This window comes from Leptosomus discolor, chromosome 3 (genome assembly GCF_034619465.1).
Source record: "Leptosomus discolor isolate bLepDis1 chromosome 3, bLepDis1.hap2, whole genome shotgun sequence".
NCBI classification, from domain to species: Eukaryota; Metazoa; Chordata; class Aves; order Leptosomiformes; family Leptosomidae; genus Leptosomus; species Leptosomus discolor.
Window position 1 is genome coordinate 61,133,925 of NC_141393.1, and position 26,930 is coordinate 61,160,854.

The 26,930-nt window shown below is 43.1% G+C and overlaps 1 protein-coding gene across 3 annotated transcripts in view; it reads left to right on the top strand.

Moving 5' to 3' along the window:
- DNAJC6 (DnaJ heat shock protein family (Hsp40) member C6) overlaps positions 1–26,930 on the top strand; it is a 39,703-nt gene that overhangs the window by 7,921 nt on the left and 4,852 nt on the right. For 2 of the 3 annotated variants that reach the window (XM_086462596.1, XM_086462594.1), the window contains 14 exons: positions 10,309–10,459; positions 11,358–11,407; positions 11,515–11,663; positions 15,726–15,848; positions 17,966–18,099; positions 18,850–19,044; positions 19,451–19,568; positions 20,820–20,899; positions 21,080–21,273; positions 21,368–21,448; positions 22,342–22,788; positions 23,994–24,146; positions 25,454–25,522; positions 26,302–26,436. In XM_086462596.1, coding sequence (XP_086318722.1) covers positions 10,309–10,459; positions 11,358–11,407; positions 11,515–11,663; positions 15,726–15,848; positions 17,966–18,099; positions 18,850–19,044; positions 19,451–19,568; positions 20,820–20,899; positions 21,080–21,273; positions 21,368–21,448; positions 22,342–22,788; positions 23,994–24,146; positions 25,454–25,522; positions 26,302–26,436 — 2,079 coding nt within the window. The remainder of the gene's footprint in view (positions 1–10,308; positions 10,460–11,357; positions 11,408–11,514; positions 11,664–15,725; positions 15,849–17,965; positions 18,100–18,849; positions 19,045–19,450; positions 19,569–20,819; positions 20,900–21,079; positions 21,274–21,367; positions 21,449–22,341; positions 22,789–23,993; positions 24,147–25,453; positions 25,523–26,301; positions 26,437–26,930) is intronic. The other variant, XM_086462595.1, reaches the window with a different exon arrangement.

Sequence of the window (26,930 nt, forward strand, 5' to 3'; positions counted from 1 at the left end):
TGCAGTTAAATAGCATCTTTCATGAAGTTAAATGGTTGGAGAATCAAACCTTCCTCTTCTCATCTCTCCCCACGTATTATGTTTCATCTGTACAAGGGCAGTACACTCTGGGCACAGAAAAATGGCCTTTGCTCTCTGGGAGATGCATATGCAGATTAATATTGAGCAATTACAGAGGTTAGATGGGTGAGGACTTGTGCTGAAGGCAAAGTGCAGGCAATTCTGAGGCAAATTGCCGTTGGTTTAGCTAGCGTGACTATGTTTGCTGTTGCTGCAAGGACACTAACTCACATTAGTTGGGGAAGTGGGCCCCTGTTGGGTTTTTCTATTAATTTCTTGTTAAACTAATTCAAAGTATTAGATCTTAAAGTATCATCTCTTAATGTGGGCTTGAAATCTCATAAACAGCTTCTTGCAATGAAAATAACCAGCGGTTACAGCTTTGCTGTAATTTCCGAGTACTTAGCATTATTGGCTTAATATTTTTTGGATGGGTATTGCTTAGTGTCAAAAGAAAAAAGCCAGGAAACACAAGCACCATGTGTGTGGGAGGGGGTTGCTGTTGGGAGGCAGGATCTGATTGTGGCTGGAAAGGGAGCTGGTATATAGGGGCTCCCAAGGGGCTCTTTGACCCTACGCATGTCTCTCTGCTGGCATGCTGGGGTTGCAAGCACTGGGATGGAGGGGCTGGACAGGCTGTGTCCAGTGGCTGAGCCTGGGAAGAGATGATTTTCAAAGTCTCTGGTAAATGCTTCTTGGTTCAGATCATTACAAATTCTTCTGCCACCATCACCCATGCCACGTGGAGGAGCACTAACAGGAGCTGTTTAACTGAAGTAGTGACAATTTAAGTTGCTCAAAGTATAGCTTGGGGTACCTGTGCGCTCACAGGTGGCATCAATGGAAACTCCTGCCCACAGTGATGTCAAGTCCCTCCCTGTTAGGCTTGGGTTTAGCTCAAAGGAGCTAAGAGCAGAAACTATTTCAGGTAGGGCGGCCGTATGGGTCACTGCTGGTATCTGATGATGCTTGTGTGATGGCCTTGTCTTCAGTTGCTTTAGGCCTTGCCAGACTTAAAGCATTCAGAAAGAAGTATTGGTCAGTGTGTGGTTTAAATCTCAGATTTAACACTTGCAGCACGATCTGTTCATACAGGGTTATACTTAAGTTCTGTGATGCTTTAGGTGGGCACTAAAGCTCTGTGCAGCTTTAGCACATGCCCTTAGCTGCTGAGTGTTCAGCTCCTGATGTAATGTTTTAACCAGCTCCTATGGAATGTGCTAGACATGCATAACACTAATGGGACCTACCTATATGTTATGCTAACTGCCACTTCCTCCAGAAAGCATGCTGGCACTTGGGTTGGAAGTTTGAGGATGGAAGGAAGGGGAGATAAGGGGAGACTCGATCCGAAGCTGGGAGGACAAAAACGTTGCCAGTTCAAACAACAAATCCCAAGAAAGGCATCTATGTAGTCGTCTTTTGTCTCTTTATTTTTAAGTCTCTGAAATTGCTCTCAAGATGAGAAGCAGGCAGTGGAGAAGCAATTTATTTAGGTTGTTGCTGTGGCACCCAGTAATGCTTTCTTAGCAGCTGGCTGAGCATTGAAAGAAGAAGAGGTTCTAGGAAATAAGATATAAAAGTAACAACAAGGATACAAAAGGAAAAAAACATCTTTTCTATGATCTTCTGTGGTGTTTATAAACTAGCTGATCTACAAAATAGCTTTTAAACACGCAGGGAATAGACTTGCTTGTGCTACGTGCTTCCTCAGGCAGAGTAACTGCAAAAGAACAGCCTTTTAAACAAATTGCAAGTGTTGAAGCTGAGATTTCTTGAATTGTTTCACACTGGCAAGCATAATCTCTTGTACTCTGGTGATTCCTTTTCACTGAGTCAGAAGAGAGACATCTCCATGTCACTGGCACGGGGACAAAGACCATCGCGGACAATGTTGTCCTGTATTCTCTTCTAGCTGAATTTTCAAATGGGGAGGTTTGGTTTAATAACTCTTTTGTTTGGTTGGTGTTTTTGGACACTTGAATGGTTTGGTGTTGGCAGTAGTGCTGCTTTTTGTTGTTGTTGTTTTGACAGGGAGGAGAAGCAGAGAGAATGTCAATCAACTTTAAAGACCAATTTCATGGTTTGTGCTAGTAGTTCAGTATTCTGGTCTCACATACATTTTGTTCGCTGTGTACAAGCTTCATAAGGGAAAATACATAACAAATTAAACAAATTTGGCACGGTACTGGGGGGTGATTTTTTAGCCCCCCCCCCCCCCAACATTACTACTCTCCTGAAAAAAGAAGCAAAACCCCCTCTTCTTGGAAATCCTCCATATTGATTAGTTGATGGTGCAAGCAGCATTCTTCAGTTACTATTTCTCAAGCAAAAGCAGGAATAGCTTAATTCTTCACATCTCCATGAAGTTTACATTTAAGTGCTCTCAAACGGACCTTCAAATAAAAAGCCTTAGGCTCATACAATATTAGTTCTAGCATTTTATCATAAAAAAGCACTGAAAGTTCTTCTCTACCCTACAGCGTGCTACGTGCTGCCAGCGGCTCCGCGTGCTTCCCAGGGGAGGTCAGGGACACTGTCCCAGCCCACACACAACTAAGGCACAGAAAAGGACCATAACTTCTTGCAGGAGATGGAATACAGCTTTTCCTGTAGCCAGTGCAGTACTTGGGAGGGAAGCAGCACTGCCTGCCTGGACGTGCATTGCTCAACAGCAGCAGAAACACACAGAAATCTCCCTGTGCCAGTGATTCCTTGAGGTGTGAGCCCAAATTGATTCTTTTTCAAAGCATCTCCTTTAGGAGCTTCTCGGTTCCTCCAATGTCCACTCCTTCCTCCCAGTCTCTAAATTATATGAGCCCCTTGTAAGCTTATAATGGTTTTATTTTCCCAGCCTAACTTCATCTGAAAAGGATGCTCATAGCTTTTGGGAGTGTGAAGGGCAGAACAACACGGGGTGACCCTTCTGTTTGAGGTAAAGCTGCCAAGAAGTTCTTGGTCAGCTAGTAATGCAACTCTGGGTCTTGAGGCAGTTTCTATCTATTCCAGGCAAAAGGACTGGATGGGTGCAGTGCCAGCTAATTCCTGGAAGGTTGCAGTAAAGAAAAAAAGAAACAAAAAACCCCATAAACAACAACAAAACCCTCCTGACTACTCCCTCACTTGAATAAGGAGCTGAAGCACTGCTGGGCTTTGTCCAGAGCAGTCTCATTGTTAACATGTTTTTTGCAAAATATCCAGACTGTGCAGGTTTTGGGGTGAGGGATATTACTGGTCTGTAATGTCATGTGATTTGTGATCTGGTGAGCCCTTATCTTGCATTAGGCTCTTTGGCTCGTAGTGCACCTCCTTCTCTGTGCCCTTAGAGAGTCCAAACATCTTTACAGCCTGATCTTAAACTTCCCTTTGGCCACGCCGGTCATTCCCATGGGCTAAAGCCTCTTTTCTTGGGGATCAGACTTGCTAAAGTAGCCTTCCACTTGTGTGCCTCCACTATGTGTTTTTAAGCATCAGGATGAGTGAAGCCTGAGTTTGGGGGTCTTGATGGCAGTGTTACCAAACAGTAGGAGCCTGTTCTGCTGCTGTTGTCCTCCAGTTCTACTCTGCAGGTGTCTTGCTGTTTATTTTTACAGAATAACACTTTAAGATATCTGCTCAGCTTTGTAGGGAGTCTAACTCTACCAGGAATCTGGGGCAGGGGTGGAGGAGGGGACAGATGAGACTGGTAGCAAAGAAAAAAAAAAAATCAGTCTTCAGGTTCTGTGTGAGTCTGAGGAACTTCCCAAGTAATTTCTGCAGGTAGAAGCACTCTCGTTTCCTGTGAATGGCCCTTTATTGCTGTTTTAGCTGCCTCTGCTGCTGATTCTTCCCCAGCCCCTTTGCAAACCACCACTTGGTGCCTATGAAAAAGTAGATGTATTTATGACACTTGGGCTACGTCTGATTTAAGAGAGGATGTAAGTGCATATAATAGCATAGATGTTTTAGAGTCTTAAACGTGATAAAGCTCAGCTGTCCAGAAGAGAGCTATGTGCCAGGAGGAACAGTTAGGGAGGACTGGGCTTCAGGGTGCTGAGGCTGTGCTCTTAAGTGTAGCTGACAAATGAAGCACTTGGATCTAAATGCTATTGATTATTACTGGATGCAAAGGAGGTACCTGCCCAGAGATCCTCATTTAGAAATATCTGCCACCCTCCCCCTTGAAACAGGAGTTTAAACTCTTCCAGTAATGTCTGCGGATTGATTCGCAGTCCTCTGAAAAACAAAGTGCTGAGCATGGAAAATGGACTCAGTGTGGGGAATGGCAGGAGCTGGGGGTGCCGAGGGCACCCAGGGGCGTGGGGACTCCCCTCTGCCTGGGCCAGTTTGGCTTTCTGTCTGTTTTTTGCACACACATACCCCTCCATACGTGATGTACCTGTACAAAGGTGCTCTAATAATGTTGCAGCAGAGGTGCTTGCACCAGGGCTGCTCCTCCTCGCCTCTGCACACTGTGTGGGCTCTAGTGCAACGCTGAGGTGAAGCCCATAAATACGATGATGGGGCCACAGTAGCCTGGCTTTATATCCTTTAATGCCAGCGTGAAATCGCATCCCGCATTACACCGGCTTTGCTGGGAGAGCTGTGTGTGGGAGGAACGTGAGCTGCAGCTGCTCCTCCGCTGGCTGGTGGGGCTGCTGGGGGGACACAGAAGCACAAACAGTATCAGTTTTTGCTGAGTGTTCCTTAAAAACAATTCAGGCTTTGTTGCTGAAGCCACAACAACAGTGGCTCGACTTCTTTCAGACCTCTAAAAGGGCCCTTTCTGCCAAGGCACAAGGCAGCCTCCACCACATCCCTTACTCCCTTTTCATGCTGGGCCCTAGTAAGAGTCTGGGGGGGAGGGGAAGACAAGCATAGACACCTGCCCTCTACCTCTGAAATACTTTGGGGGGGTGGGGGGGGGGGTGGGAGAAGGTTGTAGTGAGTGGCTAAAAACTTCCAGAAATGTGGAATTTGGGACATGTACGCAGCAGCTAACAAGTTTTTTGTCATCATAGCATCAGGCTCTTGCAGTACTGTAGAAAGAGAATACAGAAGAGCATTTAATACTCCCAAACTAACCTCCTTTTTCGGGAGGATGGGAGGTGAAGGCTTTAATGTTTTTCTAGAGAAGAATTGTGATGAAGAATGGGGAAGGTTTAGCTCTTTCCTTGCTCCATCTCTAAAGAAAGAACAAGCAGTAGGTCTCCGAGCAAAAAAAAAAAAAAAGTAAAAAAAAAAAAGTAATTTGACATTGAAGATACTGTTACATGTTACATATAGTTTGGGCAGACTGAGGTAAACCTGCTTCCTTTCCTATGGTTTCATGACTGCTTTTTGTCTGCCCTTTACAGGCAAAAAGGGTCTGTTTACTCTTGCTAAGTAACCTATGAAACGTGGTACTCCATTGCCCGATCTTCAATTTCTAGACATCTTGCTTTCACCTCCTCGCTCTCAAGCTAAGTATTGCTTCATCAGCATAAATATTCAGACTGAGAGAGTCTTGAATGCCTTATAAACCTCAGCTTATTTCCCTCTTAATTCTCTGGAGAGCTGGAATTCATGCCCTGCGGTTTGTAGGGTTTGTGGGTTGCCTGGAGGGGCTGGTGCTCAGGGACCCCTAGGCAGATGAGGACGACAATGTGCAGATCTTGCAAGGAAAGCTTCCAAATCATGTATTTTTCGCTTGTTCCGAGCAGCGAACATCTCCATCAGGTGGTAGTAGGGTGGTACCCTCTGCTGCTGGCTCCTCCGTGGTCCTGTGAAACCTCTGGCTGCAGGGGATGGTGGCTGGTGCCCCCATCACACAGGGTCACACCTGCTTTGTTCACCCATTTCTGGCCCCAAACCCCAGCCTTTAGAACAGGATTGGTTTAAATGTCTTTGCTTTTGGCACTAGGCACAAGCACTACTTGTGGGACTGCAGCAAGAGGAGTTGAGGTGAGTGGTCCTTCACGGGGGTAAGGGAGGAGGGAGGTATTTCTCTTCTGGGTACAGAAAGGTTTCTTTCTCTGTCCATGTGAAGAAGATGAGTTTCCTAGTTTGGCTAATATATGCACTTTGGTTTTGCTCTACTAAGGGAAGATCGATGATGGTGGGTCTCTGTTGACACTGTCGATGAATATTAGTCTCTCCTTAAGCTCCCAATACCCCAAAGCTCTCCTGCTAAAGCACTTCACATTGCCCTGGAGTAATGCCTGTGCCTTTGGTGAGCAGGTCATGGTGGGGCTGCAGGCAGAGGATCCATGCTCAGCCCTTCCTGTACAGAAGTGCATCCTTCTTCTCTGGCAATCACAGTGTTCTCCTCTGAAGCTGTGCACCTGCTGCTGTGGGAAATATCTATAGGGACGCAGCATTTGCTGCAGTGTCTCGGCAGTCTCTCTGCCTTGGGAGAAGTTCTCCTGCAGTGCACATCTTTCTTCTGGTGCTCTCTAACATTAGCTAGAGAGCAAGGAGAGAGCTGAAGTGCTTTAAGATTTCTATGTGCTCCAGCTCCCATCCTGTACACCACAAGGCTGGTGCTGTCAGCAGAGTCTCCTTCAGTTGTAATCTGTCCAGAGAAATCCCACCCTTTGGCTGCTGATGAGAAAGGACTGTGGTAGGAACACTGCTTTAGTTTTGTAAGGAGGTGCAGCAGGTTGTTGCTTTATTTGGTGACTGCTGGAGGTTTATTCTGAAGGCAGAGTAGTCTCTTTTTGGAGCAGGCATTAACTCAGAGCAAGTACCTTCAGCCAGAACAAATACAAACTTCAGCTTGTCGACTGAATGGATGAAGCTGTCTTTTTGCCAATCGCAGGCTCCTGCGTTGTTCACTTGCAGCAAACTATTCCCGTGCAGACAAGCTTGCAAGCTCCTGTTTCTGTCCTAGCATAAAGTGCTTTTGGAGCTTCTGTGGGGTCTGTGAGTGTTAATTTTGGCTTTGGCTGCAGCATAAGCAAATGCATGCACATGATACCGTTCCTGGTGGGATGGAAGGGAGGAAGGGGGGGTCGTGTGCCTCAGGCACTTAATTTTAATACAAAATATGCCTTTTGCCTTTGTGCTAAAGGAGGCAACTGTTTCCTTCTTCGGGGTTTACCACTTGACTCTGGTAGGAAGATCTTTCAAAGCAGGGAAATGCCATTACACTGCTAACTCAATATACTGACCAAGCTAGTGGTGGTCACCTTATCTGCATGGTGAAACATGAACCTCCTTCCTGCTGGGCTCTGAGAGGGAGCAACCACGGGCTCATCCCTTCAGACTCGGCAAGTGCCCTTGGTCCTTCTTTTACCACAGAATAGGTCATAGTCCTCTGCAGGCTGGCCAGTGTGCTTAAGGGAAAACCCAACCGTTCTTTTCTCAGGACTTACATGTTGAAGAAAAGCAAACCTGTGAAGACCGCTTTCTCTGGGCGTGGTTCAGGGACATGCAATGGCAGTGGTAGGTGATGCCTGGTGAGGTGGTTGATTTCCCCAGGAGACCTGTGGGACGTGGGGCTCAGCCCTCCCTGTCCTGGTGCCTCGTTCCAGCAGCTGCTGCATGTGTCCCAGGGAAGCGCAACTGTCCTTTGGAAAGGTCCTCTGAAGGTCTCAATTTGCAAGAGAGATATAGCACAGAAATGTTTTATTCAGCAAAAAATGCAGGGGCAGGCTATGTTTTTTTTAATCAATTTTTTTTTTTTGGCTGTTCTTGTGGATTTCTGTATATATTGTCAGGTTCTTGTGTTAATGCATTAACCCTTTCTGCTCCTTTATACACCTTTATGCTTTGTAGGACGTGTTGGCTAGCAGAGGAGCCTTTGGATGTATTAATTTCGTTGTTCTATGAACAGTCTGTGGAGACTGTATCATTCCTAGTAACTGAGAAAGACTATCTTTGACAGCACTGAGGATGCTGCTCTCATCCAGTGACTAAAAGATACCCAGGCAAATTACTGCACCTGGTATAGTACCAAGTGCTGCTATGTTACAAGCTTCCTCAACAGCCTCACAGTAGCTAAGTAATAGTTGCCTCATGATAAATCTTAAACGCTAGTTTTGTGGTTTTGGTTAAGTAGCACCAGCATGCGCTTCTTCATTAGACATCCTTTCTGTCTCTCTGTTTTAGTGTACATAGTAAACCTGGAATTGATTGCTGCTGCTTCTTTTAGAAATACAGTGAAATTTTCATTCTCTTTCTGATTCTCCCCCTCTTTTTTTTCCTTAGGGTTGATTTCTAAAGATTCTAGGCTTTCTGTACTCTTGAAGCCTTTCTGTTGCTTTCCTCCAGCATTTCCAACCACAAAAATTTGTCCAGTACCATTGGTCCTCTGACCCCTTTGCCCCCCTTCCCCTGTTCCGAGTTACCACCTTTCTGCCTTCCTTTCTTTTAAAAGTTGACCTGCAGAACTGAAAGTACCTTTTGAACATTGCTGCCTCCTTCCACCCCTGGCTACCCTAGCACAGAGTTTTTGAAGAGAGATCAAACCCTAATTCCACACTTGGAAGCCAATGAGCTACTTCTATTTTTTTCTTTTTCTTTTTTTATATCATACCTCAGGTAGATACTTGCAAGTGGTTTGGCAAAAGAAATATTCCTGTGCCTTGAGAAAGCATCTTCTGCTCTGAACTAACAGAGCACAGAGGAGAATAGATGGTCTCTAATTTTACCACTATAGCACATGGGTCACATACATGTGGATCATGACCACATCAGAGTGCATTAAGCACCCTCTGTGCACAGGGAAATAAACAGTATCATTTTACCAATGGAGCCTCCAATTTAAAGATACATATTTATTGATAGCTCACTCTGGGTTGGAAAGAGTGAATGCCATTTAAATGGGTTTGGTAATCTACAGAGTAAATCAGCAGGAGCTTTTTTAGATGTAGTTTTCTTCATGTTTCTTAATAGTCTAGAATATTTCTTTTGGTAATAATGATTATATGAGCAACATTTCAGCAGCATATATCTAATGCCACTCACGGACGTGCTGTAGGACCAGAGGAGCGAGAGCTGTAAGGTCTCTTTGTAAAAGATGTAATGAACACTGGAAATGCCACCAGCCTGCTTTCACCATGATCAATCTTCCCCATCTAGGATGGGGATCTAGGTCTTCTGACTAGTCTGACATAATGAGGTAACAAATGTATAACTGAAGTAATATAGTTGAAGTTGGCCAAGATTGAAGTAGTTGAGGCCTAGTGAATAGAAAGCAATTTTTAAGTAGTCAAGAGCTTAATTTGTAGCTAACAAGCAGTTAAAATATCATTTTACTAGGTTTGTGTCTAACAATTCAATTCTGCAGTAAAACAAACCCACAATTTACTCAAGTCTACATCCAATTTATATACTTCTACTTTTCTAAGAATGATGCTATTAACAGCACTGCTGTAATAAGGAAACTGCAAGAAATCCTTGCTGTTCTTGGTTAAGACAGTGGAACAGTTATTCTATTACAATTGCAAAATGCAAACACCTAAGGTGCAAGGCCATATCATGGTCCACCAAAATGACACTTAAAATGGCTCTTGGTCTGTGTTAGTCTCCTACTGACTTTGCAGATCCATGCCATTTCAAGCTGTGAAAGAAAAGCTTGCCAAGGTAGTCAACCCCACTCTGCTTTAGCCTTGGCAATTTGCTGAGTCCTGTACTAAGGCTACAAACGTACAAATATCCAAAAAGGTTCTCATTCTCAGCCAGAAAGTTTAATTCCTGAACTTTCTTCTTTTCTCACCAAAGCCCAAACTTTTATCTTCTTCTGTTCAAAGAAATCTAACTGGACTTTTAAGCAATGTATAATCACTCTGATAACTTCTCCTATACCCACAGAAATGGATAGTCATAAGACAATCTTCAGTTGTCTAGCTGCGGTCAAACTGGCAGCTGTGACAGTTACACTGTAGAGCTGTCATATATACTAGTGCCTTTTTTTCTTACCCCTGTGGAGGTGGTTGTTGATTTGGTCTTGGTTATGATCAGCGAATTAGGCACATGCTGAAGAGCTGGGCTTGCTTCGGGTTGGGCTGAGAAGCGAGGGAGCTTGTGTGGTGGTTGTCCATGTTGTACTGGTACTAAACAGTCAACCTACATACAATGCTGAGTCGATGATGGTTTCTGAGCCCAGACGGCAAGAATGTGCTCTCTTGTCTCTGGAAAATCATGACTTTAAAACTACTTTTGTCCTGTGCTTGACATGCTGCAGCACACGTGAATACGTTCAGTCTGAATAGAGCAGTGGGTTCGTTGGCTCTGTGGATTTGTTCCAAATAAGTGATGTTGGCTTTGGTTTTGTTGTACTTGAAGGTGCCTCATCACCAGACATGGAGTCCAGCTATGGGGGAGGCTTGCTAGATATGGTGAAAGGAGGAGCAGGGAGACTCTTCAGCAATTTGAAGGATAACCTGAAGGATACCCTGAAAGACACATCTTCAAAGGTCATGCAGTCTGTTGCCAGGTACAGTACAGCTGAAGCTGCTTAACGCAGGTAAAATCACTAGCTGCAAGGTGCCAGTCTGAGCTGCCGTTTTAACTAGCACAGCACAACTTCCAGCTAACCTAAGGAAGGAAGGAGGTGAAAATCACAAATGACTTCTTTGATTCTGTCTCATAACTGGTATTTGGCCTCAAGGAAGCAGGAAAACCAAGTAAAATATTCAGGCTTCATTGTAAGTGAGCATCAATATCCTGAAATCTGGAAAAAGGCTCCCCCTGTGAAAGTGGAGCACTTGGTCTCAGATTCCTTCATTGACCCCTGTGGGGTCTTGCTACTCAGCCACCACTAAAATATTTTGTCACTGAAAATTGGCTCATGTTGTATGCCCACCCTTTGCTGTGCAAGGAGACTCTTCTTGCTAATGTAACTGTCCTCTTCACTACAGCCACTTTTTGAGTGAAAGAAAGAGCTGACATGACTTTCCTTTGGTTACCTCTGCTGGTGGTGTCCCCTGTGCTTGGCACTCTACCTGCCTCTGAGTGATATGGGGCTACGATAAATTAAAGAAACATAATGTAGGCAAGACCTCAGAGGCTTTGACGGATCTGCAAAGTGCCAAACTACTAGAGATTTCTCCTGAAAACTGGCACTGAAAATTAATGACAAAAGGGAAAAGGGACCTTTTTTGCAAGCTTCTGCATCCAGTTAATTGCATAGGTAGAAGGGAAGGCTGGGTCACTGTCTGCAGGAAGCTATTTGTACCCATTTCTTCAGTACAAAGAAAATTAGTTTTAAGATTATTCTTTCCTCGTGTCAAAAGCAAATTTTTGTGGGAAATCACTCTTCTCCTGGTTCCTGTAATGTGTGGTCTTCTGTAAGCATGTGCATAATGTCTGTCTCCTACTTTGTCTTCTTTTAGTTACACCAAGGGAGAGCTAGATATTTCATACATTACCTCAAGAATCATAGGTAAGTACTGCTTATTGGATCAATAAAGTTTGTAGCACCCTGGGGTTCAGAAGTCCATAAACACGTTATGGTGCATGCTCAGCCTGGCTGCTTCTTATTATTTCTAGTGATGTCTTTTCCGGCTGAAGGTGTTGAGCTGGGATTCAGAAACCATATTGAAGATGTACGGACATTTTTGGATTCCAGACATCCTGACCACTACACAGTCTTCAACTTGTCACCGAAGTATTATCGCAGTGCCAAGTTTCATAACCGGGTGAGTGTCTTCTGAGAGGTTAACAGGAGCAGGAGCTGAAACTTCTGGGGAAAAGGGGCACCAAGTCCTGTTTCTGTCTGTCCTGAGTGTGGTGGAATGTAAGAAGATGAAATGGGAATGATAGGTGTTTCTAGGCTGCTATGGTTGTTTTTGGGTTTCAGCTGAAGTCTGGGATCAAGAGGGTCAAAGAGCTGGAAAGTTCAGGGCATGATGCTTGTGTTAGGAGCCTAAGTGGCATTGCACTAAGTTGAGCCTGTGCTGCTTTTGGCTCCTACGTAGCTGTTTGAAGCTGCTGCAGAGAAATAAGGAGTAAAATGAAAACACTTTGAAAGAAATCACCAGTAAAAGATAATTATTTTCATGTTGAACAATTCTTCAGTTGTGCTTTAATCAAGCAGGAGCCCTTAGCAGGCAAAGCACAGGACTGGAAGCTGGATCTAAGGGACATTTTGGCTCTTTCACTAGCACAAGGCTTTGAAAACCCACCTCCTTGCTCCGCCCGTTTCCTTCTCTAAAACCAGAACAGCATATGGGAGCATTGCAAGGCTCTGGTTCATTAATGGCTTTTAGAGGAAATCTCTATGAAATGCTACTACTGAAATGCAAGATTAGATCTAATCTTTCAGAAAACTTCCTGTTCTTTCCCTTTCCCACAAGGGAGTGATGTTTTTTGTTTGTGTGGGTTTTTTGGTTTGGTGGTGGGTTTTTTGGGGGTTTTTTTTGTGGGTTTTTTTGTTTTTTTAATATTTAGTTTCTTATTTTTTGTTGCCTTCAACCAAAAAAGCAAGAGCAGTTGCCAGCCTTAACCCTCAGTCAGGGCAAGTGAATCTTATGCTGCATAAGCCTCATTTCATTTTAACTTGAGGTATAGCTGAATCTATCTTCAGCAATTGCTCCCATCACCAGAAATCAATCACTCACACTTGAAGCACATTTCTCAGTGGCAATCAGTAACCAGCCGTGACTTCAAATATGAGTAAATGAATGGGAAAGACTAATTAAAAGATATCAATGGCTCTGAATCTTCAGTCTCGCTTGGTTCTGATGCATCACTTTTGCTGTTGGTGGGAGGAGAAAGACAGACCTACTTTTGAAAGCTGAACACTAAACATCTGTTTGTATATTGCTTGACCTTGCCATAACTCCTCCATCCCCTGTGCTTTATCTCCTTTCCTACCCAACAGCTTAACAGGTGACTCTGTATGTCCCTCTCGAAGCATGACTAGGTGCTTTGTAAGCTATTGCCCTGACACACTGGAAGAAAATTATGCATATTTTAATAAAATATTGTACTTTCAGGTTAGGAAATACTGACTCAGGAAAATGAAATGTGCACAACACAACAGGTGAGATCAGCTGAAACATGAAAGAATTATAAATATGAGGTTGAACTTCATATATATTGGAAAAAAATACTAACGGGCTATCAAGGGGTGAAATCACATTTAAGACTATTTTCTGGATGAGGATGCCAGACGAGCTGAAGTTTTGAGACCTATGCTTGTTCTTTGAAGTGAAAGGCTTTTTAATTCCCATCATCTTTAAAACTTTTTTTTTTTCCCTAAGATCAAAGTAGGTCACTTTGCTGCATAGTGGCACAGGAGGGGGATGACAGTTAATGTCCTGCTGGATCATTTTCTGCCCTGATGTGGCTGTGTGGGGCACGAAGCGCAAGGTGCCCAATCTATTGAGAAGAGGGGACTATGAACACTAAAACTTGCTGCTCAACTCCAGTTGTGTTTTGTTCTCCTCCCTGCCTTGCCTCCCCGGCAGGAGAGGAGGGCTCACAGCTGCTGGACGAAGTGTGAGCAGTTTGAAAACACGTAACACAAATATAACATTAAACAACAAAACCAAACTTCAGCATCCCTGACGGGTCACATTCTTGGCTGTTGCTGCCTTACTGATAAAATAAAACAAGCGCTGGCTGCTTATTTCCAAGACTATAGAAGAATTCCTGTTGTTTTTCTGTAAGGTTGCCTTCCATGAGTGGTGGTGAGGTTATGTTTGAAATAAATGAAATGTTATATAGCGCACATTTAATTTCCTAATTGCAAACCAGCGATTTGCAAATGTGTAATTACAGACAAATATATGATTATGAACAGTTGGGAAATGTATATTATTTACTTGATAAGTGATAATGGCTTTTCCAGATGCTTGACAGTGCGCTGTCATGAGGTCTGTTTAGAAGATCGTCAGTGAAAGGGTCACTGGTCATATTAATTTTAACAGCCACTTGGAATCTGAATTGTGGTTTAGTGGTCTAACTGCAAGTGGATCTTGCGCCTCCAGAAGCCTGCTGCAATAGTTGGCATTGGGAGAAGACTTTTGCTTGATATAAAATAATTGGCATGATAATATAAAATAATTTATAATATAAAGTAATATATGCAATTTATGGCATCAGTACTCTGGCTCTGTTAAAGAATTGAATGAAAGTTTATGATCACTCTGTAATTCAGTTTTTACAATGGTCCCATAACTGCAGCAGTGCCTACCCTGTCAGGTCTGTGGAGCAGAAAGTTAATGCTGGCTGTTCCTGCACGGGGAGTTACGGCGTAGTGAACCTTTGTGTGTTTTATGCCCCCTTGGCCCTTCCTGAAAATGCACAGAAAAGGTAGAGGCAAAGGCAAATCAAGTGTATACAACTGAAGGAATGAAATAAACTACAGCTCTTGAGACAGAAGAAGATGGAGGGTGAGGATAATGCTATAGAGAGGGTAAATAAGGAATGGTCAATCACTGCCTTCCAAAGCCTGAGCATGGTTTGACTTGTTGGGTGACTTCTACAATGCAAACCTGTGTTTGCTCACCAAATGCACAGCTGAATTTCAGGATATTGTGGAGACCAAAAACTTTCACGAGCCAAAAAAGCGATTAGTCAAAGACCTAATTAAAATATTAGATTAGACAAAAATCTCCCAAATGTTAAGCAGAGATCCGCCAGCTCAGAAAGGCTGGCAGCAGGGTGGATGCTGTGGGTTAGGCAGCGCTGCCTGCTTGCTCTCTCCCTCTATCCTCTGGGTGTCATTGGAGCCGTTGTTTGAGCACAGCTTGGTAGCTCTCTGGCTTGAGTCAGGATTCCTTTCTGCTATAAGATGTTGTGCAGGTGTATGTAAGAGAGAATCTTAAATACAAGTTTTACGAAACCTGGAGCACTTCCTTCCTCTGTGAGATGGAACAGTCAGGTATGGAAATCATACGTCTATTTAAGAACGTCTGGGCAAATCATCTCCTTCCTGCCCCTGGTTCTCATTAAGCTGGATCTAAATGTCAGCCCAGAGAGAGAAACAATTCTTTGTCTATGGAGAAGCCTCACAATGTTTCTCCTTTAAATTTCTTCTAGCCAGAAATGCCTTTTAAAAAAGATATTTCAATTAAAACCAGATGAAACAGAGATGTCTATAGAAGGTTATTTGATGTGCTGTTTGAGATTGCAAGGACTGTTCTTGAGATAAGAGTTATGATTCAGAACTAGTACATCGATGAATACTAACTAGACATACTTTGGGATTTGTGGAGTTTCAGCTCTAAGTCGTCATTCATTTTTCTTGCTAATATCTAAACTATACTTATTCAGATATGATTATATTTTCTTAACAGAAATTTCCCTTTCATCAGTCTAGTATCTGACAAATAGGACTTGAAAATCCTATGACACAAAATAACTGAGAACAACAGATGCTCAATGTCCTTTGAAAATCAGGGCTGTAGTTTTTAGGGACAAGTTGTACAAAGACTTTAGAGCAGAAATCAATGTGCTGCTGTGAGAAAGACCACTCAAGACAACCTGATTTGGAATGTAATTTTTTAAAAAATGTATAGCCAGTGACAATACATCAATATTATGTTATTTAATTGAGAAATCTTTTTTGTCTCCTCATAATTCATGAAAGTCACGGAGCAGAATTATGCATGAGAAGAGATGGAGTAAGTTTCAAGCACATAACTCTAGGTGGTAAAAGAGAAGTATGTTTCTTGGCAGAAAGCATTTGTAAAAGCATGCCTTGCTTAATGGTCTTATGAAGCTGGCTTTTGTTCATCGTGCAATTTCTGTAGGTATCTGAATGTAGCTGGCCAGTACGACAAGCTCCCAGCCTGCACAACCTCTACGCTGTCTGTAAGAACATGCACAACTGGCTACAGCAGAACCCCAAAAATGTGTGTGTCATCCACTGCATGGTAAGTACACCAGAAAGTAAGCAAATTTTCAGACCTATGAGTCATAAGTCATGTTGCACGTCTGGCATCTGTGTACAAGGATGGTGACAACTTCTAAAAGAAATATAAAATGGACACTCATAGAAAGGGACATCATCTTCCATGTGCAGCTACATAGCTAAGCTAGAAGACCTAAAACTGAAAAAGAAGCAAGAATGCAAAGCGACAGAGGTCACAATTGGTCTAGCAGTGAACTATTAGAGGTTAAGAGCAGCAAAAAGATTTGAACTTCACCCAAGAACTGACCGTAAGAGTTGTCAGCCTGCTATGGCTTTGCATTTTACTGTAAGTAGTCACAGGACAAAATGCAGCCTCTAGACTGAAGGGTAGCGATGGAAGTTGGGGAGAAAACACATAGCTGGGAATTCTGTCGAACTGTGAAAATTAAATTGTTGAAGTCTCTTGCGGTCACTACTTGTCAGACCTGGCTGAAGAAGTCCAGTTGCCTTCTGCTCCTCTTTGTGCACCACAGCTGAAACAGTTGCTGTGTAGATGGGATTCATGACAGCGGTGTGATTCTGTGTGGCTAACTTGTAATTTACCCCATACAACCTTTAATATTGACAGTAATGCCCAAAAGGAGAGTTCTGGTTTGCTCCCGGAGCCTAAATTAAATCCAGGAGGCTGTCAGCTCTGATCAGCATAAACTGGAAGGAACGGAGGAAATGACTGATCCCAAACTGCATAGACCTTACATACGAGTCTGGCATTTCTGCCTTGCATAGCACAGCCAGTGGCTATGGGATATAAATTCCATTCAGAGATGAAGATGTACTTGATGCCTTCAGTCCTGGAAATCTAGCTCAAGAATCAAATTCCTTTACTGTCCTTTGAGCATTGAATATCAGGATAATGCTGTAAAGGACAGAGAGTCCGTTTCAACACTTGCTCAGAAGTCTGCAGAAGCCCACTTAGTTTATATGAAGCTGAGGCATCTTTTCAGAAGCATTTGACAGGGGCTAAACCTTAAAAAAACAGATAGCCTGTTAACCGTGAGCATGTGCTCAGGCTGAGCAATTTACTGGGGTCTGGGTCAGCTCTGGTATGGCAAATCCTACAGTATGGCTGGAGTGCCTGAAAGGTGCCTGAAATAAGCAATTGCAAGGAGCCTGTATAACTTTTAACTTGTGTTTCAGACTTCGAGGGTGACAGCCTGCCTGATGAGGCAGTAGGTTTCCCACTTCTTCCTTGTAAATGAGTCTTGTCTTCTGGGATCTTCTGTCCCCTCTGACAAGTGGGATGTGAGCTGGGTAGCATGGTACGCTGGTAGTACTGAGCACCTTCTTGTACCCATCGCTGTGCCATGAATGTGCATCTGAAACTAAGCAGGCATCAGACCTGGATTTTGGTGGAAGCTGGTGGAATGGCTTTTTCTTTCTGTTTGGCTTGCCAGAGCTGGGGTAGTGTCCATATGGCTCATCACCTGATATGTTCCTGGGTATAGAAGGGACCTGGGGCACTGGGGGTACTTTGAGTCTCTCCTGGTCTTCCTATATTTTTGGTCTATCAATCTGTCTTAGCAATAATACTTTCTCCCATACTTACCCTAAAGAAAACATAGACTTGTTCAGGAGCAATCTGTAGGTTGAGGGCTGTGGAGGTGTTTGGATGAGGGAGCCTTGGGCTGGATTTTTTTGTTTGTGAACTCTTCTAGGTTAAATTTCTATCGGATGACTGCCTGCAGCTGTGGGATGGGTATACTCTGACCCCTGTGTTCAGTTCCAGGCCTATGTTTGAAATGATTATAATATTACGGCTTGAGAGCAGGCATGGAACACCAACATTTGTAGACAAAATGTTCTTCTGGGCTTTCAAAACAATCTAAACCATCCTTAGCTTTGGCTGCTAACTGGATATTATCTTAGCTTTGATCCAGGCCAGTGCCACTCACTGAAGTCCTAGGTATTAAACAAATGATACAGCACTGGAAATTCTTCCTTGTCATGCAGTCTTAATCCTAGTCTTTCTGGATAAATTATTTTATGTGATTTAAGGAAGAGTGGAGAGTGTTCTGCTGAAATGTAAAGGCTGTCTCTGATACTTACACATTTTTCTCCCCCCACCCCTTTCCTTAACAGGATGGCCGTGCAGCCTCAGCAGTTCTGGTCAGTGCGATGTTCTGTTTCTGTCACCTCTTCTCTAATCCAGGCCCTGCTATGCAGTTGTTGAACACAAAGAGACCTGGAATTGTACTGTGGCCATCTCACAGGAGGTAGAGTATACTGGCTAAATGCTACACAAGACAGCTCTATTCCTCACACTAAAAAAATGCCCAAGCAGTACTCGTGCATTAGCCACGGTACTTAGCTTTGACAGGTCTTAACTGATGTTTATGGCCACTTCTGCTTTACCCACATTGATTTAACAATAGCGGAGGAACAAAATCAAATATTACAATAGCTTTGCTCACTAATTCAGGAAAACTGACAAACCTGTAGTTAACAGGGCCCGGGTGAATCCCTCTCCCTACATCGGCTTCAGCTTTACAGGATTTTACGCTGTAAAATTATGTTCTTTTCATTTTATGTTAAGCAGAGGAAAAACTGTCTGTCAGAGTAAACCAAAGATATAGTGTTACATATGTAGTAATAATGATCCTTCAGCACATGACTAAAAAAAAGTAATCCATCTTCTATGTGCGTGTAAAATAAAAGACAAACTTCTTCTGGTAAAACCAGAAAATCCATTGCTCAGCACCTTCTCTTCTAAAATATGAGGAGAAATGATCTTCATCTTGGAGCTAAAGGTCAACTTCCTTTCTCTTGAGCTCTCATTCTTGTAATTAAACAGAAATGGAAGTGTAGATTTTGCCCAGCTGCAAGGATGCAGGAGTACCTGGAAACTCCAGTCCTGCAACTGTGAAAGAATCTCACTTTCACTGGATTTCAAGGTAGACTTCAAGTACAGAATGAAAACTGGTCACTGGGATGGGGATTTCAGTAATGGTTTTCTCTGTCTGCAGATACATAGGATACATCTGTGATCTAATAGCAGACAAACCGGTCATTCCTCACTGCAAACCACTCACTATCAAGTCAGTCACCCTCAGTCCAGTCCCCTGTTTCAACAAGCAACGAAATGGCTGCCGGCCCTTCTGCGACATCCTCAGCGGAGAAACCAGAATCCTTACCACTTCCCAGGAGTACGAAAGAATGAAGTAAGTTGCTGTGATCTCCTACCATCCTTAGAAACTCAATGCGAGGAGGTTTTTGTTTTGCTGTAATGTGTCTAATACCTGTGCTGCAGCTGTTGCCAGGCTGCCTGATAAATGAAGGAGTACATATATGAATTGAAAGTTAGTGCCTAGTGTTGAAATGAACTGCCAGAGTGAATCTGAAGTTGTCACACAGTGGGAGACCTTCATAGAGATAGTTCAGTGCTCTGCTGGTTTCCCCTGTGAAATGCTTGTTTCAGCGAAGCCTAACACTAAGCAGAGCACTGAATGCACCTTCTGTTTGCTTGGCCTGAGCGAGATGATAGCTTTTATGTTGACATTGTTGATGGGTGGTGATGGCACTGTGAAAGGGAGCTTAACGGTGAATTTCCTTCTCTTCCCCTCAAAGAGAATACCGTGTGCAAGAAGGGAAAGTCCTAATTCCACTGGGAGCCACTGTCCATGGAGATGTTGTTGTTTCTGTCTACCATATGAGATCAACTATTGGGGGACGCCTTCAAGCAAAAGTAGGAGTTTGTTTGACTTCTCTTGCATGGTAGAGGCAATGTAGCTAACTAAGAGATGGCTAAATACGGGGTCTAAGAATGCACATGGCACTTGTGGTGAAAGTTTCCTTACTCGACAGTAGACACAACACAAATTTGAGCAGTGCCAAGTGAAAACAAAGAACTGCATATGGAGAAGTCCATGATGACTCTGGTATCTCTTTATGGAGATGGTGTATACTGATCGAGTGTACAATCCTCCCAGCTGATGTAGAAGACAGATCTGTCCATCAGTAACTGGCTCAGGACAAACCACCACCAAAGCCTCTACCTACGCACTCTAAGAAAATGGAAGATTTTCTTCTGCTCAAGTTAGAATGACTTACTGAGCCATTGCTCCTGCATGGTGTCATGTTTTGCCTGCTCTAGAGCAGCCTTTACCTTTTTTGGTCATTAGGGCAAAAAGGCAATTTGTGTGGATTGGTTAGGCACGGGGACAGGAAAGACCTTTTAAGCTGCAGGCTGATCACCCAGCCATCCTCGTCGCAGCCAAAAAGCCTCGTAACACTAGCAGAACAAAGAAGAAATGGGTGACAGTGGAAACTGTGGAGAGAGAATAGAGGAGTGCTGGAGGGAGCACACCCTGATGTCTCCTTCCCCTAACGTAAGAGCAGTGCTGAAAGTGAAAATATGTATTGGTTGTGCTGTTCTAGGCTTTGAGACTGACTTCAAAATACTCTTCTCTGGCTCTTGTAATTGCAGAAGAGGAAATTGGAAATGCAGTCTGTTCAGACGTGAAAACTTGCATCTACAAAAACTGAATCAGTAGCTGTTATACGCTAAGTTGATCCATTAACCTTTGTAGTGATGAGGGTTAATGGGCTCACTTGGTGAAATGACCTGTTTAAATTGTAGTGACTTAAAGCACAAAAAGTGAGGGAAGAACCAAGTTTTATCCCACCTGCTTTGAATACCCCATCATTTGCTCCTTGCAGGTGTGTGCTGCATGGCTGGGCAGGCAGAACAGTCCCGGACTCTCACAACCAACTGGATGTGGTGGCTGTAATCTTGAATGGTCACTCTAGCCCCTGATACTTTAATCTGAGATCTTTCTTTAGAACAAGCAGAACGGATTAGCTTATATAGCAGTTATGATTAGTCTGTACAGGAACTGGTAGTAAGGTAAACTTAACTAACTGCATGTGCTACAAACAAATATTTTAATTTCATGAATTATAAGCACTTGTTCAGTCTGGTGCTCTGTTTTTTCAGATGACCAACACACAAATATTCCAAATTCAATTTCATACTGGATTCATAGCCCTGGGAACAACCACACTGAAATTCACCAAGTGAGTATCTTATGCTGAACATTGATCAAACCTGAAGCGTAAAAGCCTTATGAAGGCCAAAGGAGAAAATCCACAGACAAAACGTGAAGAGTCTGTGTGCTTGCATATATTGAAAGACTTTATATAGCTTTGCAGAAATATCCTTTCCTTTATAACTGTACAATTCTTTTCCCTGTTTAGGCCTGAATTGGATGCCTGTGACTCTCCAGACAAATATCCTCAGCTTTTTCATGTTATACTGGATATAGAAATACAGTCTACTGATAGACAGACTGAACTAACTCCCCCATGGGAGAACTTCACAACAAAAGACATCAATCCAACCATCCTCTTCTCCTCTCATCAGGAGCATCAGGACACTCTTGCTTTGGCAGGTAAAAGCTGCATAGATTTATTCAATTTACGTGCTTACTTGCATGCTGAACTTTGTTTTGCTGGATTTTACTTATTTGGTGCTCTGTGCTGCAGGTAGAGGTCCCACTGATTCACCCCAGGATAACATAAGAAATGTTGGACAGAGTGCATTCTTCTCATCTCTCAGCTGGCAAGGTATGCAGACTTGGTCTTCAAAGCAAAATCTGCTTCGAACAAGACAAACTTTTTGTTTTGTTTTGTTTTGTTTTTTTCCTTCCCTCCCTGGAGCACAGAGTCAGGCCCAAGGATCTGATTGTAACATGTCTTTCCCATTAGATCACAGTGTATTGCTGGTCACACCCCTACGTTGCAACCGAGTGGGGAAATATTTTCCTACAATGTCCTCTTCAAACATTGCTTGTGCCATATATGACAATTATTGGTACAGTTCTGGTGTGAAGCTTTGCCCGAGGCCTCCTTAATGCTAAAACCAAATTTATGCTGTTTTTTCCTAATGTTGCACTTTATATGTAGTGCTATTATAACTTAGCAATGAGAGTGATTGTCTGGGAGGCTGTTTAATAATGCTGAACACCTTGAAAATCTCACAGCACTGCTGAATGCAGTGTTTGTCCTCTGGCATCAGTGCCATGTTAGGTAGAAACCTGGTGTGAGACATCCTTGTGGGCACAGCTAGGAGGATGGTTTGTGTCACTACTCCTTTACAGTAAGCCTTGTTTTGCCTGGATTTTGAGGCATGGCTGGAGATCATCCTGGATTCTTGGTCCTTGACCCAGAAACTCATTCAGTTTGTATCTCTTGATGTTAACACTTGCTGATTCTTCAGGCTTGAGGACAGTCAATTAACTTCTGTCTCTGGTTATCCTGATCAATAAAGCTGGCTCCTTAGAATATAGACCAGCAAAGGCTTTAAGTTAATCTTTGCAAAGAACTCTTATTTTAAAATCTAGCAAACACTGCTGTGATATTCTCAGTAGCTTTTTGCTCTGCTTGTAAGCTGATTTTCATGGGACCTCTGTGATGACAAAACTAACAGCTACCTAATTTTATTTTTAATCATCATTTAGATCAGAAATCTGACAAAAGTAGCTCTCACCCCACCTCAGAGGATCGAGCAGCGTTGGTGCATGAGGAAAGCGAACAGTCAGATGACGAACTCTTGTCCCTTTCCAGTCAGCACAGTAATGCCAGTGGTGACAAGCCTCATGGGACACCAAAACACAGCAAAAAGCAGCAAGAGCCTCCAGTACCACCTCCGCCTGAAGACGTGGACCTGCTGGGCCTGGATGGTAGCCCTATGAGCAAGAGTTTTCCCTCGCAGCCCACTGCTGCCCCCTCTAACTCAGACTTGCTGAATGATTTGTTTGGGGTTGGTGGGCCAAGTTCCCAGAGTCAAAGTGGACAGCCCGCTACTGAGGAGGTCTTCCATGTGGGGGGACCTGGATCTGTGCAGTCAACTCCTCGGCGTTCTGCAGCTTCAGCATCTCCATCCTTGTCCCCAAGGGTAGGAGAAGGTAAGAGTGGTTATGCTTAGTGTGTGACTCGGAGCACATGCTTTGAGAATCCCACCTGGGTGATCTGTTCTGGTCTGTTGGATTCCTCTTAATTTTCATAACATGGGGACAGTCATGTCATGAAAATTAAGAGCTGTGAGGGATCCCAAGAGGCCAGCCAGCTCCTTTACTCTGAGACAGGAGCTGGAGGCAGGAGAGGGGAGAAGAATGCAAGTTTCAGTGGAAGAAATTGGGCCATTTGTATATGGTGAAGGTTCATCTTGCTGTGGCAGCTGTACGCTCAATCTGAGAGCTTTTGCCTGGGGGTGGGAAGGTTGTGCAGCCATGCATCTCACAAGGCAGAGGTGCAGCAACAGTATCAGGAAAAGATTTCTGGATATAGTTGTTCAGCTTTGCAGAGCCAGATTAGTGCTTGAAAGAGAAAGGAAAAGTATCACACAGATAAATTGTGTGCCAGGAAAGCTTGCAAGTTAAGTGAAGACTAGTAAGTTATTAAGTATCCTAAACAATGAGTAACGTAAGTAATGAGTAGCATCACTAACACAATGCATAGCTTCTCAGGATTGTGTCTTTCTTAATGGTGGTATATATTGCATCACTGTTCAGGGTGCTCTTTACCTTAAACTGGTTGGCAAGTAAGAATTTGACTGACTTCATAGGGTTTTCTTTGATTGGGCTTGGGTTTTTTTTATGTGAAAGCTCTTAGGCTAAACAAATTGATCAGAAATGGAGTTTGAGAATGAACTGGATTTATGTAGGAAAGACAACATTTTTTTTTCTAAAGCTGTTTCTAAAAGATGGTCCTTTTACCCTTCACATGTATAGCCTTTGACAGCCTAAAATAATCTCAGACTGTGTTCAGCTCTTGAGAGGAAGCAGGAATTGCACCATTTATATATTGGCAGTGTGTGCAAGTTGAAACTTCATCTGAAGTGTCTAAACTGCTCCTGAATTCAGCCCCTCTTTTTGGAAAAGACAGATGGGATCATCAAATGGGTTGCCATGACCGAGTCATGTGGCTCTCTAGTCCCCTAGCATTTGGCTAGCATACTGATACTTTCCAGTTGCTCTCCCACAGTCACATGCTGTCTCTTATTTGGTATCTGCAGGTATTAGGTTTTCTTCTCCACACTCCAGTGTCCTTTCCCTGAAGCATGTTCATTGTACAAGTTAATGATTTTGTTTTCTCAAATATGTTTTTACAGCCACTGCCTTTGATCCATTTGGAAGTAGCCCTAAGCAAACTGGTCCAGACCTCCTGGGTTCCTTTCTTGGTTCATCAACTGTCCCTGGTGATCCTTTCCTTCAAGCAACAAGAAGTCCTTCACCAACTGTGCACAGTGATCCCTTTCACATGGGTAAGCAAGTGAGGCTCTTCTAGTGAACATGAAATGCTGCTTTTAAATAGTGATGGAGCCATTAAGTACAAACTGATGCTTACCATAAAATTACTCTAAACCACAGAAACCCCACTAAACAGGAAAGACATTTTTTGTCTCCAGACTTAAAGCATATTCATAATTTAAGTGTGGTAGGATGAGACTAGTTTTGGTCAAGTCTTATACTTAATCAATGAGCTATTTGTATACATGAAAAAAGACACCATGAGGAATGCCTGCCTGCATGTTCCTGTGGTTATGAGGTCTTGTTTGAAGCAAACCACCATTAATTGAGCTAAATAGAGCATGGCATATTAACCCTGCTAGAGAAAACACACATCCTTTGGTGATTTTAGTTACAGGCATCTGCTTTCTTTAGATCTGATAGTAACTGGTCAAATTCACTGTTGAATTTGAAAAGAAGGATTTTTTTTCTTTACTGGACTTTTTTCTTCTCTTTGTTTGAAATGTTCCTTAGTTGTGCCCTTCTCCCCCCATGCCAAAATGTAATGTCGCGACCTTCTCTGAAACACGTTCAGATATGAATGTTTTTGTGTCTGATCATCTAACGTGTCCCTCGGGTGCAACAGTCTCACTGGAAAGCCAAAATGACAAAGGAGGGAAGTAGTGTGCTGCTGGCACTGCTCGCATCCTTGCTTTGCCAAACTCGGGTATTGGATATTAACGCTGTGAATAGGACGGTTGGGCCACACTTGGAGCTGGCTGCACTAATGAAAGGAATTTAAATGGTATCCCAGCATGATGAGGTATTAAATTACAGTGCTAGTGTCTATGGATAATGAACTGCTGGCAGGGTGAGCTGCATAGATGTACAGACTTTACTTGATAGAGGGTTAAAGGAAGGAGTGTGTGTGTTCTTTCTGGTTTACATCTGTGTAGACTGCTTTGCTTTATTGGTTTTCTCCATCCTTGCCCTTTGCATGTGGAATATTTCCTTGGGTTGAGATGTATTCAGAAACACAAAAACTCACATGTTATTCTGGTGGTAAGGTTTTTATAAATAAGTATATAAAACCTCTGACCAAAGCTATCATGAAATGAACACTGTAAATATGTGTCATTTCACACTTACCTCTGTACAGTATGAGATCAGAAAAAAGCATTATTTTTGTAATGCCCATCATGGAGAAGTTCACTTCTAATTACCAAATGGTAGGTGGACACAATATTGTCTCTCCTGCTCCTTGCCCCCTGCTCTTCATTGATGCTGGATTATATTGGTTTTGCTGTACTTTGAGATATTTATACATAATAATTCTGCTTAGCTTCTAGCACACCAACGGTTTCCATACAACCAGATGTTTCCAGTGGTTGGGACTGGCCCAACAAACCAGGTAGGTATCATAAAAATTCAGGGCATTTAACAAAAAATCCCTAAGAAGCCCCGATTGAGGAGAGCCAGAGGGAAAATGCTATCAGTGACTGCAGAGAACAGGTTCCCTCTTTCTGCTGCTTAGCACTTTGACTAATACAACCCAACTTCAACCAAGATTTTAGTTAGTCTCATCTGAACTGCAGCAGGTACACTGTACCTGTTGTCCTTGTCTCCCAGCCATCCAGGTGAGGATCTGGCTAAATACTACCTAACTCTTTCTGTTAAAAAAAAACTGGGTTGGTTTCTTCAAGAAACCAGGGCCTGCAGCAGGACATGTGCTCGGTGAGGGTGTTACATAGTTGTGTTTCATTCCAGTGTAGAGCCATGAGAAGGACCTGGGAAGGGCTATGTGTTCCTGGGGTGCCATTAAATAATAGCATGATTCTTTCTAGTCTTGGGAGAGTATGTATGTCCTACCAAAAGTTGCTTCCTGAAGGCTTCTAGTTCTTAAAATATATCCATTTGTCATAATTACTCTGTCACTGCAGACAGTCTAGGGAACACTTTTGTTGCTGAGCCTAATTGTGAGTGGGTGTGCAAGTAGTTTGGGCCAACGCTGAGTTGAGACTGCTTAGGAACCTGACAATAGTACACTTAATTTTAGCAGCAGACTTATAACATCATGTGACTGAGCACATGGGTAAGAGCTGCACTCATGTAAAACAGGGATAAAAACTGAGTTATTTTTTCTCTTTTTTTAATATATATATATATAATATTTTTTTTTTCCCCTTTAAGGTGGCCTAGGAGTGGGAAGTAGGTCAGCTGCCACCAGTCCTACAGGATCCCTCCACAGCACTCCCACTCATCAATCTAAACCCCAAACACTGGATCCGTTTGCTGATCTGGGGACTCTTGGAGCAAGTTTAGCAGGTTTGCATCCCTTATTAAGAAACAATAAATAAAGAAATTACCAGCTCTGTTTTAGAGAAATGGGATGAACAGCCTGGTATGTGACAAAGAGCTCTATGGGTCCTCTCAGCACTACCTGCATGCTAGTGCTGCTTTCAAGCTTTCCCTTCTGCCTGATTCTTTGTAAGCTCGCACAAATCTGTGCTTTTACTGATCCTCCATCAAAAATAAAAACATGCTAGCAACTCATTGGCACCTCAGCAGGCTATATAGATTGCAAAGAACAACTTCTGTCTAAACAGTCTCTGGGTAAGGATACTCTGTGTTTAACTCTGGAGAACTGTTGCTACAGACCCTGGAGCAGTGCCTGGGAGGAGACTTTGGCTCTTCAAAGCTTCTGGGGTCCTTGAGGAATTGTTTCCTTCTAGACTTAACTCATTTTTGTCCTTTGTGAGGAAAATTGTGGAACCTCAGTAACCTGCCTCTAATTTGCAGTACTATTTAAAGGTGGAGTC